Genomic DNA, 15,048 nt, shown 5'->3' with positions numbered 1-15,048 from the left:
GCAAGAGCCTTAGTGATGTTACTGTAAGACGTTACGCTGTTTTTTCGCAAAGGACCAACTGAATAAAACCAGCATCACTTGAAATAAACAGTAATAAATTCTGCAGCCTGTATTTCATAAATACATAGATCAGTGGCTATAAAACACTCAGTACATCCTGGCTGTCGTTTACCTAAAGCAGACTGTAAAGCAAATCATTGTAACCAGTTATTATGCAATATTCTCCTACTGTAACACATGTATGATTTTTAACAGAGCATGAAACTGCAATGTCTATTTTATGAGATCATTATAGTTATTTGCTACCCAATTACCCCAGAAAGGAAGTATTTTGGGCCAGTCCTTGAAGATTTTGTGGACAATATTAAATCATATCCTGACTGTTATGACGGTAATTTAAGACCACCAAACTGTGTAGTACTAGCTGCTTTTATTAAGAAAAGTACAAACTCAGACCTTCACACGCCGAATCAACAGAAACAGGTCTCTGTGCCATATGATTCTCATTTCACAGACTGGAGCCTTGGTTCTTTCTGAACATTTATGATAAGAACAGTACAGTACACACATTTTTATGAGTGTTTTTGTGCTTTTTAGTGCTTTTTACATACACATCTTATAATCAGAGTCGTGCATCTACATTTCTCTATGCTGCTCTGCGTTCTTCTTCTTCCTCTTCTTCTTCTTTTGATCGGCGGGGCCGTGCAGAGACGCTCTGCCAGAGTCATTATGACTAATGGGATGCGGAAAAAAGTCAGGGCACCTCTTAATGTGTATTAATGAAATAGCTCTACAGTGGCTGCCCTTTGATGCAGACCTTGTGTCAAAAATTTACAAAAGGCCAAGTCACGTATTGCTAACACATTTAAGAGATATTTGCAGGTTTGAATTCAGCCCTTAAGCGAGCCCCAGCATCAGCGTAACTCACGATGCCGTGTGATTGCCCCATCACCATCATGAAGAAGCAGAGACATGATTTCTACTTACATTACATTAGTCTCTGGTGTATTTCAATAAAATAAAGCTTCCTGAGGCGTTCCTGGTGATCACCTTCTTAGGTTGAACTACAGAGATGAATAATAGATCATGTTCTGCTTTCCCCTCACAGAAGTTAATCCTCCCTTCTGCCATCGTTGTCTCATCATTTATCTATTGCAGACTGCAAAACTTATAGACCTGTAGAAGATACCAATTATGACTTGTGTATTTCTACTCACCCTATTACGCATATTCTCTCGGGCCCTGTACTTCATTACTGCAGTGTTTGCAGCCGATGCAATGAAAAGTTGGCTATGGATACTCTATTTCTGTCATAATTTCTGCATTATATACACTAATAATGAGGTCGTACAAAGGGGAAATGTGCTGTATACACCACCAGAGAACCTGATTCAATAATAAAGGTCTTTGGCCTCTCAGCTCACTGTGTGCCATCTTCTGTTTATTTGGCAATCAGCTGTCTTCAAATGGGATGGATTGAGAGAATTTTAATGCTAAATGCTAACAATGAACCACATGTTTTTACACAGCTATTGTTGTATTTACTTACAGTATATTTGCACCCATTTTATTCTCCATATACATGTTGCCACCAGGAAAGATTATCAGTAGTTTTACTAGTATCTCCTGTCATGTATATGCTGATGATGTCCAGTTGTATTTCTCAATTAAACCTGATGCGTTTCATTAACGTTCTGTCCTGAACAACTGATAAATGCAGTTAGGAACTAACTGCATGAGTTTGATGCAGATACAACCAAAGAAATAAACTACATTCAGCGATCAGGTAGAAACTCAGTGCCTCAACCTCATCTTCTCAGTCTAGTCTGTGTAATCCTGCTGTGATTTTTGACCAAAGTTTTGATGCTTAGGATTTCAGCATCTTTCCACCGCTTAAGAAACGAAACCAAACTCAGGTCTGTGTCAATTAAATGGAGATGCTAATACATGCTTCTATCTCATCACAATTGGATTACTATAATTCTCTTTTTACCTGTGTTAATAAATCCTCCTTACACTGTTTACAAACCATTCAAAATGCCGTAGCCAGTCTCTTAACACGATCAACAGATGGTCACTTTTTACACATATGTTAACCTCTCTGTGCTGGCTTCCTGTTGGGATACATTTAAAAAATTTGGTGCTCACTTATATAGAACCTGCATGGCCAGGTTCCACAGTATATTATAGGCGTCCTGTTCCACCACACCGTGAGCCAAGCTCTTACGTCTTCTAACCATTGTTTTGTAAGTGTACTTTGGACACATTTTAAGACTTAGGGACTCACACAGCAGTCCGTAAGCTTTGGAATAGTTTCCCAAAAGGCTTGAAGTGTTTGGACTCTTAAAAAGCTGCTAAAAAAACATCTGTTCAGACAGGCAGGTAACAAGCAGTATTTTGTGTTTTAACTTGGGTCTTATATCTGCTCCCATTGTATATTTTATCTGATGTTCTTATCTTTGTTTTATTTATTTTCTTCTATCTGATTCTATCTCTTTCATAGTAAAGCATTTTGTGACTACAGTGTCACAGAAAGGTGCTGTAGAAATAATCTTTGCTTTGCTTACGGTTTATATAATGTACACCGCAGCAGAATGTAGGTCCATCCCTGCTGTCTAAACTGTAACACCACCCAACTGAGAGCATCCCACCAGCATGATAATAACCCCTCTGTTTTCCAGTTCTTGTGTCTTGTGTGTGTGTGTGTGTGTGTGTGTGTGTGTGTGTGTTCGCCAGTGTGGGGTAGAGCAAGGGATCACTGGCCTTATGTTAGGAACTGGTTAAAGCTGCTGTGTCTCTGGCCTCTCCTTCCCCATCTCTGCCATGCAAGGAAGATTTCTACCTATTACACACACACACACACATAGACACAAACGCGCAAACACAATTTCTCAGACTTTTCAGAATTTCTAACTATAGACATAGCTAAAAGCCACGCGGGAGCCATTCCTGTATAAATGTGTATGCAAAGCAGCGCCTCTTCTCCTCTTCAGAGCTCAGCAGTCCCTTTTTAAGTGTTCTTAATGCATATGCTCTTTCATAAACTGTGCAATCTCCAAGATAGCTAAAAACCTCCAGATGCTTTGAGGAAATGGTAACAGGCAGGCACTGATTATTAAGGGCCAAGTCGGGAAAAGCTCTGCAAGCATCCTTCTCTGAAAACATTTTAGTGCTCCTTAACTAATACACAAAAATTAGCACCTCCATGCACTCCCTCATATCACTGACCTCATTGTAGTTCCCTTTCAGCTGCGCATACATCTGCACTTCCATTTCCTCCAATCGAGCTGTGAAGCCTACATGTCACAGTAGGCTGCAGCTGCTGTAAAACTGGTGTTTTGCATCTGATCTCATGCTTAAAATCTGCTGATCCTGGAAATCAGGCTTAACCACATCACCGCCTTACGCTGGTTCAATCAGGCTGCCGGTGCTCAGAGCAGGATTACTCCTCATTGTATTTGCACCAGAACAATTACATTACATTCAGAGATAAGTTTGTGCAGTGCTAACATCATATGTAATCACTGTGCATCATGCACCATGTCATATATTCTATTCTTACCATGTGCTGCACTTGTATCCATGCGCAGAGTTTGAGCACTAGAATTAAAGACTTCGTTATGTGCCTGACTCTGAATTATTACCAAATACCCCCCGAGACAAAACAAAAATAGGAATGCACCGTGCAACGACTGACAATGACTCACATTAGTATTAATGTATTTTCTGAACCAAATAAAATGCTAAATGCGCTCCCTAAATTGTTACTCTGCAGTTCATTAAGCACATCTTCGAATGAGCATTAGATCATGGCCTATTAAGCCAGTGCTTGATTGGCAAGTGGTGAAATTAGAAGGCTCATTCTGCATTCACATTTCTTGTTGAATTGGAAGGCGCACACATTCTAAACGTGTGTCCTTGCTTAGGTTGAAAGTGGATGTAATTACCCACTGAGCTACAGCCTCATGGCAGTCTAGACGAGAGGTGATTACGTCTGGTTACATTATGCACAGCTGAGCTTCACCTTGTTTATGGTCAGCAGAGTGTTTGCACTCTTGGATCTATTTTTTTTCTCAACCTTTTTGTCCACTTCATTCTGTTGTAAAAGAATGAGCAGAATAAGCAGAATAGACTTGAATACAAAGTTTCATGTGAATAATGTTTCCAAAGCAATTGTGGCTACAATGTGAAAAAACTTTTTCAAACTACAAATAAATCACTTTAAAAAATTAATAAGAGGAGGTGTTTTTATGAGGTTTAAGAGGTTTCTGACAGATTTCACTGCTCAACACTTAACAGTATATTGAAGTTATGTAATTTTCCACACTAAATCATAATTAACTACAGAAAATCTTATCCACTGGAGAGTTCATGGTCCAAAGCAAATCTGCTTGGCGTGGAAATGCAAGGCAGCCACAGATAACTGGATACCTGTGAGCAGACAGTTTGTTTGAAGACTAATGATAATGTGATACTCTAGTGAGCCCCACAGGGAGAGTGTCTTTCTGCATGGCTTCACCTGCAGGGAGATAAGAGTGTGTAGATTATTGCCCTTGGACCTAGTCAGGATTGGATGTTTCTCTTAGGATTTTCAGGGCCACTTTGTCTTCTTTTGGAGACTCATGTCCAAATATGCAGGAGGCATCGTTACTGCTCCTCTGAATATTCCTGCGCAAAACACACGTGTATTTTTCCTAAAGACAAATTCTCAGCATCCCAGTTTTAATGCTTTTGTCCCTTATTCCTCAGTCCTCACTCAGTTGTGTCTCACCAAAAGGGACCTCAGGTGGTGCTGTTGTCCTGACAACCAATAAGGGGAGCATCACAGTCAGGCGGCTGGATAATCTGAGAGAGAGCGAGAGAGAGAGAGAGAGAGAGAGAGGAGGTGGTAGTGGGATGATATTTTCCCAGACTCTGAATAGAAGCCTGCTTCTCTCCATCGCCGCCGCTGGCTGTACCGTCCCTTTGCGCGGAGAGTATTACGCATCAGTGGACTATAGAGCGAGGACCCCGCACATCACCGCACGATTTCGTCCCAAAAGTATTTTAGGAAACCTGTATCGTCCGTCCATTCCGGACTGCTTTGGACCTAAAGGCATCCCGATTTTCCCCGAAGAAGTCTGGACAACTACTCCAGTTCCTCCCTCAATATTTTTTTAACCCTTGGATCTAGCTCTTGAAACGCGTGCTCCTGTGCTTTAAAATGCAAGCCGGACGCAAATCGTGTTGGAGGCAATTGCAGGCTTCTTTTTTCAGACTGCTGTGTCTTATCCCCACAGGATTCCCTGTCCGGAGTGTGGATATGCAGCGGGCCACCGACAACATAACCATCCGCCAGGGCGACACGGCGATTATAAGGTAAGACTCACCTTTCAACTTTCCTCTCCTCCTCTCGTCGTACTTCGGATGCGCTGCAGCAGCAGATCGTTTCTGAGGGACTGCGATGAGGAAGAGTATTCTGCTCTGACGACTTTAGTCTTGAGTCCACTGCAGTAAACTTATAGTTTCCACAAGATTACAGAGAAGTAAACGGCGGTTGGGAAATGTTTGGATGCTAAGATTTCCAACTTTTATCTCACTGACATGATATAAACCCCTAAAATATCCATAATAGGGCTCCTGTGTTTTCCCAATGAGTTTACACTCGTTGACTTAATACTGCTAATTAGCAATTATAATTTCAACTTTTGTGCCCTTTTCCTAGGCTATGGGCCTACGCATAGTGTTGCACTGACATGATATCCCACTTTTAGGGGATTTAAATGGATAGAGCAAAAAAGCTTAAACGCCTACGCTAAGCAGTGAAGCTGTGATTGTTTTGTTGTTAGTTTTTTTACTTAATTGAAGAACCTCTTGATAAAGCGAAGTGCGTCACGGTGTCCAGAGACACTGTTTGTGTGTGGGTTAATGGCAGAGACGGGGCTTCTAGACACAGATAAGAGGATGATGCTGGGAGAAGGAGAACTGTGCGCCATTGTTTAGATCTGACGAATCGCTGTGGGATGTGTAGTAAAATTAACAAGTAGGTGAAGCACCATCAGTGTCATCAGTTCAAACTCACTTCAGCTTTACATCATTGTTTGCAGCCTTATGAATATAAAGCTCCAGTTTCCAGTTTGGTCTTTTTTGTGGACTCAGTTCGTTGTGGCCATTATAGCCTCATATCCCACTTAATCACTTCCCAGACAATGTAAGCTGTCAACTCTGTGGTTTTGTGATACTGCTCGGCAGATGTCAATGACCACGTGATCCCAGCCATGTGTCTGTGGCAGGCTATAAATGTGAGCGGATTTAGATTTGGTTGCGTTTTGTAAACAAGCCGATTTGCCCCCCCATCCCAGCTTCACATCTTCTCCCCCTCCACCTCTCAAAATAGGATGCACTGTAGGGAAGTCCACTGGTATAATAAGCTGCACACAGAACACTCAATCACATTGATTTTTTTCACTCTTTCTCTGTCCTTTCCCGACTTTCATGCTGTATTTACAGAGCCACCACCCAGTCTCCTATAATGAGTGTGTGAATATAGGATGCAATTATGGGATAGACCTTTAACACAGCCTGAAAAAAAAAGCCTGCCGATAGACAAACATGACACACTACCACGTTTCCTCACATGTGCCTCGAGCTTGCTTATGTAGACACAAACACACACACACACACACACACACACACACACACACACACAAAGAATGAATTCTTTTAATGGAATCCTTCCTGCGAGCAGGTGCCATCCATCCAGGTACCTGCTGATCAAATTAGTCAGTTGACTCAGTTACCGTTGAACTCACCACAGGTCACAGCTATTTGTTTCACTTTCCAAATCCAATTGGCTGCGTCTTTGCTATATTCAGCTGTTTAGTCACCCAGTCAGTCTTCCTCCTTCAAAGGTGACGGCAGGCTTTGCACTCAGCAAGAGCCAAATTAGATTCTCCTTTCTGAGAAAACACTTGCATCCTAAGTCCACTATTCTATCATTACCTCTGATAAACGATCCCCAAATAATTATCCATGGTGATCACTCAGTGAGTGTCATAATTAATTTGATGTTCATAATGCATCTCGTTGGCATGAGTGATCAGTCTTATTTATTGTCAGTCACACAAGGATAAACTGCAATTCAGACCCCTGTGGCTCCATTGAAAAACAACAACCATTTTTCATACCCAGTTTCCACCTGACAAATTGAATACAGGAGGAAGAGGTGAAAAAAAAAAATACATGAGGGCTAAAACTTTGAGCACGGATGGGAGGCTGTCCGCTAGTAATTTGTCGAGCTATGCAGTGTATCTGATTCCATAAGCTGGGTTTTGTGAAGGCTGAGGGGATATTGGTGACCTGGGGGCGTAATAAGGCCTGTGCTCTTTTAGTGGAGCCTGTTGCTGCAGTCGTGACATTCATGGCGCTGGAGTAGAGGAACAATATGTGGCCAAACAACCGCTGTGACGGGACACACACAGCAGGCCCTGCTGCTGAAATGTGAAAGGAATTGCTTTTTTTTTTTAAATCAGGGGTCCAGAACTGTTGCATGCTGAAATAAATAAGCAAATGAAATGCATCTTTCTCTTTAAGGTTAAAATGTTCAGATTTGCAGCACTGTTGTGGCTTACACTGTAACCCTGTGTCTGAGGTATATACAGTATACTTGAGATTTGTAATGACTCTAAAATTGATTGATGTCATGAGAGTATTTTCCGCATCACTTCGGTCTTGTGTGGCACATTTTAAAATCAAATTTAAAGGAGCAAGATACCCTAAGATAAAGTGGAAATATTCTACATTTATATCAGCCTGAATTAATAATAAGACATTTAAACTTTTGTTGTGACACAGTGCTTTGCTCACAGAAAAACACTTTCGCTCTGCCTCAATCAAAACTCAAGGTATACCAAATATTGACAGATATCTCCACCGACTGTTGGCACCCGGGGAACAACAGTGAATCTAAAGTGAGCTGGCTGTACTTTAAGTCGGCATCAGATGTAAAGATTCAGCTACTCTTAACCTTTGAACTCCTTTGCCAAAGGAGGCCATCAAGGGGTTAATCTGGAAGAGATTACTCGTGAACGCAGCCACCGTGGGCTGAGTTACGTAAACATTTTCACACCAATCGTTTGTGGTGTGAAGTGAATTAGAGCTCATCTGATGTGCGGTGGGCGTAGGATTAAACTCTAGTAACCATATTAGTGGTAATGTTGTCTAATGTAGTTTCTCTGGATCCTTGGATCTTGGTCTTGTGTAACTCTCAGAATTAACCATGTGAGCCCACTGCATCCTCAGTGTTTCTACTATTTTAATGATTTGGTGGCTCTGTGTTCAGTTCAAAGATTACCAACTTTCTGGGTCTTACATTTGTCCCCAGGCTGTCTGCTTGCTCTAAATGGAGGACTTTTTTTGAACATTTGTATCTGCTTGAAATGACATTTGCCCCTGGAAAGCATGAACATAAATCCCAGCATACTAAATCTAGGCCTGTATCCCACAAGTCGTGTTTCAGACCTATAAGATTTAGGTCATTGCAAAACACCACATATTTCAGAGCCTCTTTCCATGGTGACTTAGTCTGTTTTTTTGGGGGGTTTTTATTATTTTTTTTACGAGGATGACGCCAACAAGTGAAATCAAACTCTTCTCATCCTGAGTGAGTCACAATATGAATCTAAGGAGAAGAGAAAGAAAAGTTTCTTCACATTTCTTTAAGCCATTTCTGTGTCACAATAGTTTACTTTTTAATTGCTTTTTTGAGTCCCACACTATGCAGTGCCCGTAGGGGGAAGGTTGCAATGTCAGGCAAAGTCCTGATAATTGACAATTGCTTATTAAAGCATTAATGACACAGTCGCTGTGATTGCGCTCCTCTGGGTCAATTATCTGCATTTTGACAATATACTCTGCCTGGCTTGTTCCTTTCAGGGAAGATGATTCTGCACTTGTGCTCTGCCCCGGAGGATCTTTGTCAAAACTTACCCCAGAATCCTGCCTTTAATTTGAGTCAGAGTCATCCAGATATTATGTATGTGAAATCTGCTAGAGGCTCAGACACTATATAAGACATGATGTTAGTCTAATTCAAGTTCCAGTACAATTCACAATGCCAGAGAATAATGAATACAGTTATTATCATTTGTATTATTAAAACTCAACTATTGAACTCTGATGGCTGATGCGTCGGAGGGCTGCAGTGTGTATCAGCCACACACACAGAGTACTGCACTCTGGAAACAAAGACTTTCTGGTTACTGGAAATTAGCTGCCAGTCTCAGCATGCCCCAATGTGAGGAGAGCTGATCATTTGTTACACCTGGCACCAATCCTGCAATGCTGCTTTTAAAAGCATGAATCTATACCACACTTACCCAGTCTGTAGTGAGAATAATGTGCAAATAAATTATTTAATAAATCTTAGTATTGAATGTTAAAAGAGTAAAACTCATTTAATATTATATAATTGAGAGGTTTGCAGGATCATTGTCGATGTGCTGTCCAGACACTGGGCTGACATCACTGGTTGTTAAAATGAAAGTGTTATTTATTTGCATCCTGGATAACGGGTCATTTAAACAGCAGAGCAAGAAAAATGAGAGAAAGAGAGACTAAAACATGGAGAGTCTGAGGGACCAAGATACAAGCATGGTTTTAATTTTTACAAAGAGTTTGATTTAGGTGTGAGCTGGTGCCGCAGTGACACACATGCTCTGAGCTTTTGTTTAGCAGTTTGTGAAGCTCCATGAACTCACTTGTAGTCTTAGGCTACGTACACATTACTACGATTTCATTATAAAACATCGTGGGTTTTAAAATGACAACGATCTCCGTCCAGACAACCGTTTTAGCTCTGTATCAGAAATTATCTCTGTCCATACTAACACACCTGAAAACGCATACATACATGATCGTTCATGTACACTTGGCATTTGCGAGCTGGTGTAAACAGGGTGCAGAAATCGGCTACTCTGCAGTTGTTTAGTTGCAGTAAGTACAACAAACAAGAAATAGCAAAGGCAGCTGTAGTGTTAAAATGCAGACCTGAACTGCACAGCTGCTAGCAAAGACAACAGGGTCAATAAAGCTTGTTATTCGTTATTCATGTTGCATTCACCACTGGTAGGCGAGGCTGATAAGACCCAATCAGGAAGTGACCGTGGGTGTCTACATCATCACTTCCTGGCCGTGGAGACTACAATGCAACCCCAGGGTTTTCACAGTAAAATGGGGCTAACAGAGTTTCCAAAAAGCTCCGTTTTAGATGCTTGAAAACTCTGTCGCCTGAGATAAAAGCACTGTGATGTCTGAAACATGCCACATACATGGATGTGTGAGTTTACTCCCGCTGTTATTCCATAGAACTGACCTGTAATCAACGTTTCCCGCTGTCACATAAAATGATAATGGAGACGCAGTGCAGATATTCATTTTCACAGACAGCACAAAGCTGAGAAAAGCTGATACTGTGGACAATACAGTCCAGGCTGTATTCCAAGTGTAGGGAGCAAAACGGAGGAACAACAGATCAATTTCTGGATTTCCGGGCAGAGGGCAACAGTGCAACATAATCTGGGATGTCCAGCCCCCAGGGGGGCTCCATATTTCTCTCTACAGCTCATCAGATTGGAGTGCTTTTCTTTTTTTTTTTTTTTACAGTTTAGAGCCTCCCTAGGCAACTCTCTGCTCCTCTATCTCTTCATTACTCTGTTGCCCCCTTTTTTTTCTGTGTCTGCCAGCATTGAATTGTCCAGCTGTGCTGACTTAACCTGATTCGTAGAGTGGACGTGAAGTCAGATGAGAGACGGGGGGGAAAAAAGAAGGAGTTTCTTTACATGAGGACAATAAAGGGAAAAATGTTAGAAGGGAAGAATGATGGTCAGAGAGCACTGACCAAGAAACAGAGACACAAATAGAGGGAAGAGAGAAAAGTATGATGGGTAGAATTAGGGTGTGAGGGAGGGGGGGGGGGGGGCAGGGACACAGTATTAGTACAATCAGCACAATAATCCCTTCTGTTCCGGCCCGGGCCGACGTAGGATTTTCAAATCAATTTCATTTTCACTCATGATGCTACAGTGGGAGAGCTGAGTGGCTGCCAGTCGGGTCATTATCGTCTTGTCCCCATTTTGGCTTGGGACAGAGCAGAGGTGAGAGAGGAAGCTTCGGGGGAACGGGGACGTGGGTTTTGGTTGATATTTTGCCAATTCTACAAAGTTTTATGAAGTCTTTTGGAACAGCTCTGAATCATCACAAGTTCTGGAGGCTTTCATCTTGGTCAGTAGGATCTGAATAATGGCCTGCAGAGACAGTGTAAAGTCTTTTGACATGGCAAATGAACAGAGTTCTGACGCTCTCATCTGAAGCTCACAGTCCAATACGGTTCAGTGCTCTGTCTGGGCCTCCTTCAAAGACTCCCAACCAGATATGCTTTCAGCCTGTATTTTGATGTTTGCTGGTTCATCCTCAGAAAACATACCAGCACCCTCTGAGCCCTTCATTATGTGCTTTCAATGTGTTTTTGTGAATAACTCAACCAGGGAAGCCAGACCTGAAATGTTTTTTGATACAACAGAATATTAAAGCAGTGCTTCTCCCTAAAAGCAACTCCACTCCATTTCCCTCTTTACCTAGGCTTTTGTTGGACTGGCCAGACTGTCTCTAAGTGCATATTCAAACTACTCAGCAATTTCTCACAGCCTCTGGCTACATATAGGCAATGGCAATAGAAGTAGAGTGGGAGAGTATTTTTATTGCTCACACGAAACCCCAAAATGTCAGATATTATAGAACTGCAGTGGATGTAATATTTAAAAAATGGTACAGGCTCAAAGGGCATATTTTAAGTAATTACTGTCCATACCGCAATGTATAACACCTTGTGTATGTCTTTCCCGCTGTACTATATGATCTCCTTTTCACTCACGCTCTGTCATTGTAATGGAGCTTTCATCTTTCAGAGGTTTAGTAGTGTTACTTTTGTGCCATCATGATTAATTGCAAAAGAGCTGCTTAAAAAAGCACTCGCTCTTTCCATCTCAGCTGCCATTAACCGGCCAGTGTTCAGCACTTTAGCTGCTCTGTAAAACTTAAAAGGAAAAAAAAAAAGCAAGAATTTGAATTTAAAATTAAAACAATTTCACAGGTGCCCCTGTGTCCTCCCTGACATGAAATGGGACAAATGAATAGTGTGAATGAGCCAGGGTTAAGCTCACTTCAGTGGGAAGTGTGGAAGCAGGTTAAATAAATTTAAATCTTTCAGTCAGTCAGGATGAATTCAAATTAAAGCTGAAACATGTGGCTTTGAGCTGTGATGACTCGCAACCCTGCAGCTGTAAATCCACATGACTTTAAAGCAGATTAGAGGCCAGCAGTAAGTATAGTCCTGGATGAGCACACTCATTGTTTTTTTGCCTCCCATCTCCTCCAAGATCAGCAAAAAAAAAAAAAAAAGTCAGCTCACTGACCTACTGACACACACTGAACAAGATGGCGTCACGCTGTGATGGTAGATGTGGTTTCACAGTTGTGCAAACGTCATCAGTAGTAAAATATACGCTAATGTTTATTTAAATTATATATTTATATATTCTGGAGGAAAGTGTTCACATTTGCAATGTAACCCGATGCCACAACTTTTTATATGCACTCCTCATTGGCTGTGCTTGAAGGGTTAAAGGAGCTATTTGTAAGTTTTGCTATTGCTACATAGCTAATGTTAGCATTAACAGCTGCTGACTTACCAGTCTATAAGAAAAGTTGCAAGTTCAGCATGAGTAAATTTAACTTATTATTATTGTTATCCCTTTTTTTGCCTGTTGCTTTTATCCTGCTGCATTTAGTTGAAAATATTGTTGGTGTCTTATAGTTTAAGAATATCGTATTGTTTAGCTATTAGATTGTGTAAATAAAAAGCCATGTATATATGTATGTATGTATTTATTACCACAAATAGAAATGTAGAGGCACTCAGAATATATTGTCATCAATATGCAAAACGAGACACCTAATGAACAACAAAGCTACAGTACAGAAGCCTGTCTCATCAAACCCTGCAGGCATATTATCTGCTGGCTCTAATCATTTACCTTTATACTGTATTTTAATTGCCCTGCACGGTCAGCTCTTAGATACCTGCTGGTCTCCTTCTCCTCAAGCTGTTGATTTCCACAGATGAGACAACCATTATTTGTACTATGTCGTCTCTTACCATTCCTCAAAACACCATTATTAATTTGCCATAAACAATAACTTGTAGTCAATAAGAATAAGCTATGAAGAGATCATTAACCCTTCAACAATACAGCAAAGTCTGGCCCCAGCAACATCACACTGGTCAAGTGGAGTCCAGCAGTAGTGCTGAAAGGCATCAGTGCTGTGCATTGAGTTTGTTAGGCTACAGCACAATCAGAGGGTACAGTGTGTCACCACTACACTTTGCCACAGTATCTCATACAGTATAATTCTTCCATTGCAATTACATGTGGTGTGGAGTAATAAACACAAGTAATGAGTGAGTAAAAAATGAAAAGGTTGTGATGGATGCTGGCAGCAGACCCACTTCTTATAAACACCAAAATGATTTGGTACAAGGGCAGTAGTGGTGATTAGCACCTGTACATGTTCTGTTGTCAGCTTTAACATGCAGCTCATCCTCTGCACCATCATGAACAGCTTTGTGTGACAATGAAATCCTCCAGTCGACCATATCAATCACTGTAATGTCACGTCATTTTTCTAATTGCCAAATGTAGGTTGTGTTATTGATGATAAAAGTAATTTGACTAATAACAGTTAATGACTTAAAACAGAAAAATGTCCCGTTGTTACTCATTACCAGGGTTTGTCTTAATTTTATATGATACACGAGGTGTTTATTATCCCCAGGAAGATGTATTCAAATGGTTTGGTTCCTTCTTCTCATTATAATACAGCACATGAGGCTGCTATTAAAACTAGCTAAGGGTGGTCTTTGAATAATATTGTTTCATTCCATTGTGTTAAATGCATTTTTAATGCCTTAATGTGTAGAATTCCCCACTTATTTAGCAGGAACAAAAAAAAAAAAAAAAAAACAGCAAACCCTTGAATACACGATATGATTGATTGTGATATTTATATTAATTTTGTTCAAGGTTTTAACAGGAAAGATGGAATGTGATGATATAAGTGGATACAATAAGTTGTTCTTAGGTTTGTTAAGATTAATTCTATCAGTGCAAATTACTTTGGACTTAATTAGTGAGCGTAGGAAAGCAGCTGGGTTCTGGGTACAGCAGCAACTTCCACCTATCAACAGAAAAAAAACTACCAAAAAACCAGCCTGTACTTGTTAAAAACAGCTTATTTATTTGCATTTTGCCACATGGTTTAATGTCCTGTTACACAGGGACTCCGCATTTTAACCTCTGTCATTTCAAAATGAATTTGAATCAGTGCAATGAAAGTAGCCTTTGTTGTTTTATATCATTGTGCTAAGTGAGTTTTCAACTGTATATTCCGTAGTCTGCACTTGCACTTGCACACCAAGGGAAACTTCAACATGTTTTGATCTGCATTATCCGACTGAGTTTTGCTTTCCATTTCAAAAGAAAAGGACATGAAAAGGCCACAGTGCAAAAGGTGTAGGAGATTAATTAGAGTTTCTCTCTTGAGCATTTGGCATTTGACGAAATGTGGATGACTCTGTGGCCTACTTGCTCTGCATCCCCCTCTGATTTGTACAGTATAAATGTGTCAGCTGTAAAAATAGTTTAACTTGAAATCCTTTTCTGTATATACAGTATTGTGTCATTTGATTTTACTTTCAGCAGTTGCATTAACAAGCAGAACACAAGAAAAAGAAAATCAGCATTGCAAGTCTGATGCCATTAATTGTTGTCATTCAATTCAATTTAATCCTCTACCCAATGGAACAACATTGTTTTCAATTACTGGAATCTCACTCTTGTCTCTGCGTGGTATATGCTTACCCCCAATTAAATCAGGGCCCCGGTGAGTAGGTCAGGTATTGATTACTAACAGCCCCACATTCATAAAGCTTCCTTTACCGTTTTTTAAAAATGT

At 40.6% G+C, this 15,048-nt stretch overlaps 1 protein-coding gene across 2 annotated transcripts in view; it reads left to right on the top strand.

Annotated features, from left to right (window-relative positions):
• The window catches only part of lsamp (limbic system associated membrane protein), a 408,425-nt gene that overhangs the window by 201,247 nt on the left and 192,130 nt on the right, over positions 1–15,048 (top strand). Inside the window, exon 2 of one of the 2 annotated variants that reach the window (XM_056373907.1) lies at positions 5,280–5,358. In XM_056373907.1, the coding sequence (XP_056229882.1) occupies positions 5,280–5,358 (79 nt within the window). Of the gene's footprint in view, positions 1–4,903; positions 5,359–15,048 lie in introns of those variants that run through there. The other variant, XM_056373906.1, reaches the window with a different exon arrangement.

Source organism: Seriola aureovittata, chromosome 4 (assembly GCF_021018895.1).
Source record: "Seriola aureovittata isolate HTS-2021-v1 ecotype China chromosome 4, ASM2101889v1, whole genome shotgun sequence".
Taxonomy (NCBI): domain Eukaryota; kingdom Metazoa; phylum Chordata; class Actinopteri; order Carangiformes; family Carangidae; genus Seriola; species Seriola aureovittata.
The sequence above is the reverse complement of the archived record's forward strand: the minus strand, read 5'-3'. Positions and strand labels throughout refer to the sequence as shown.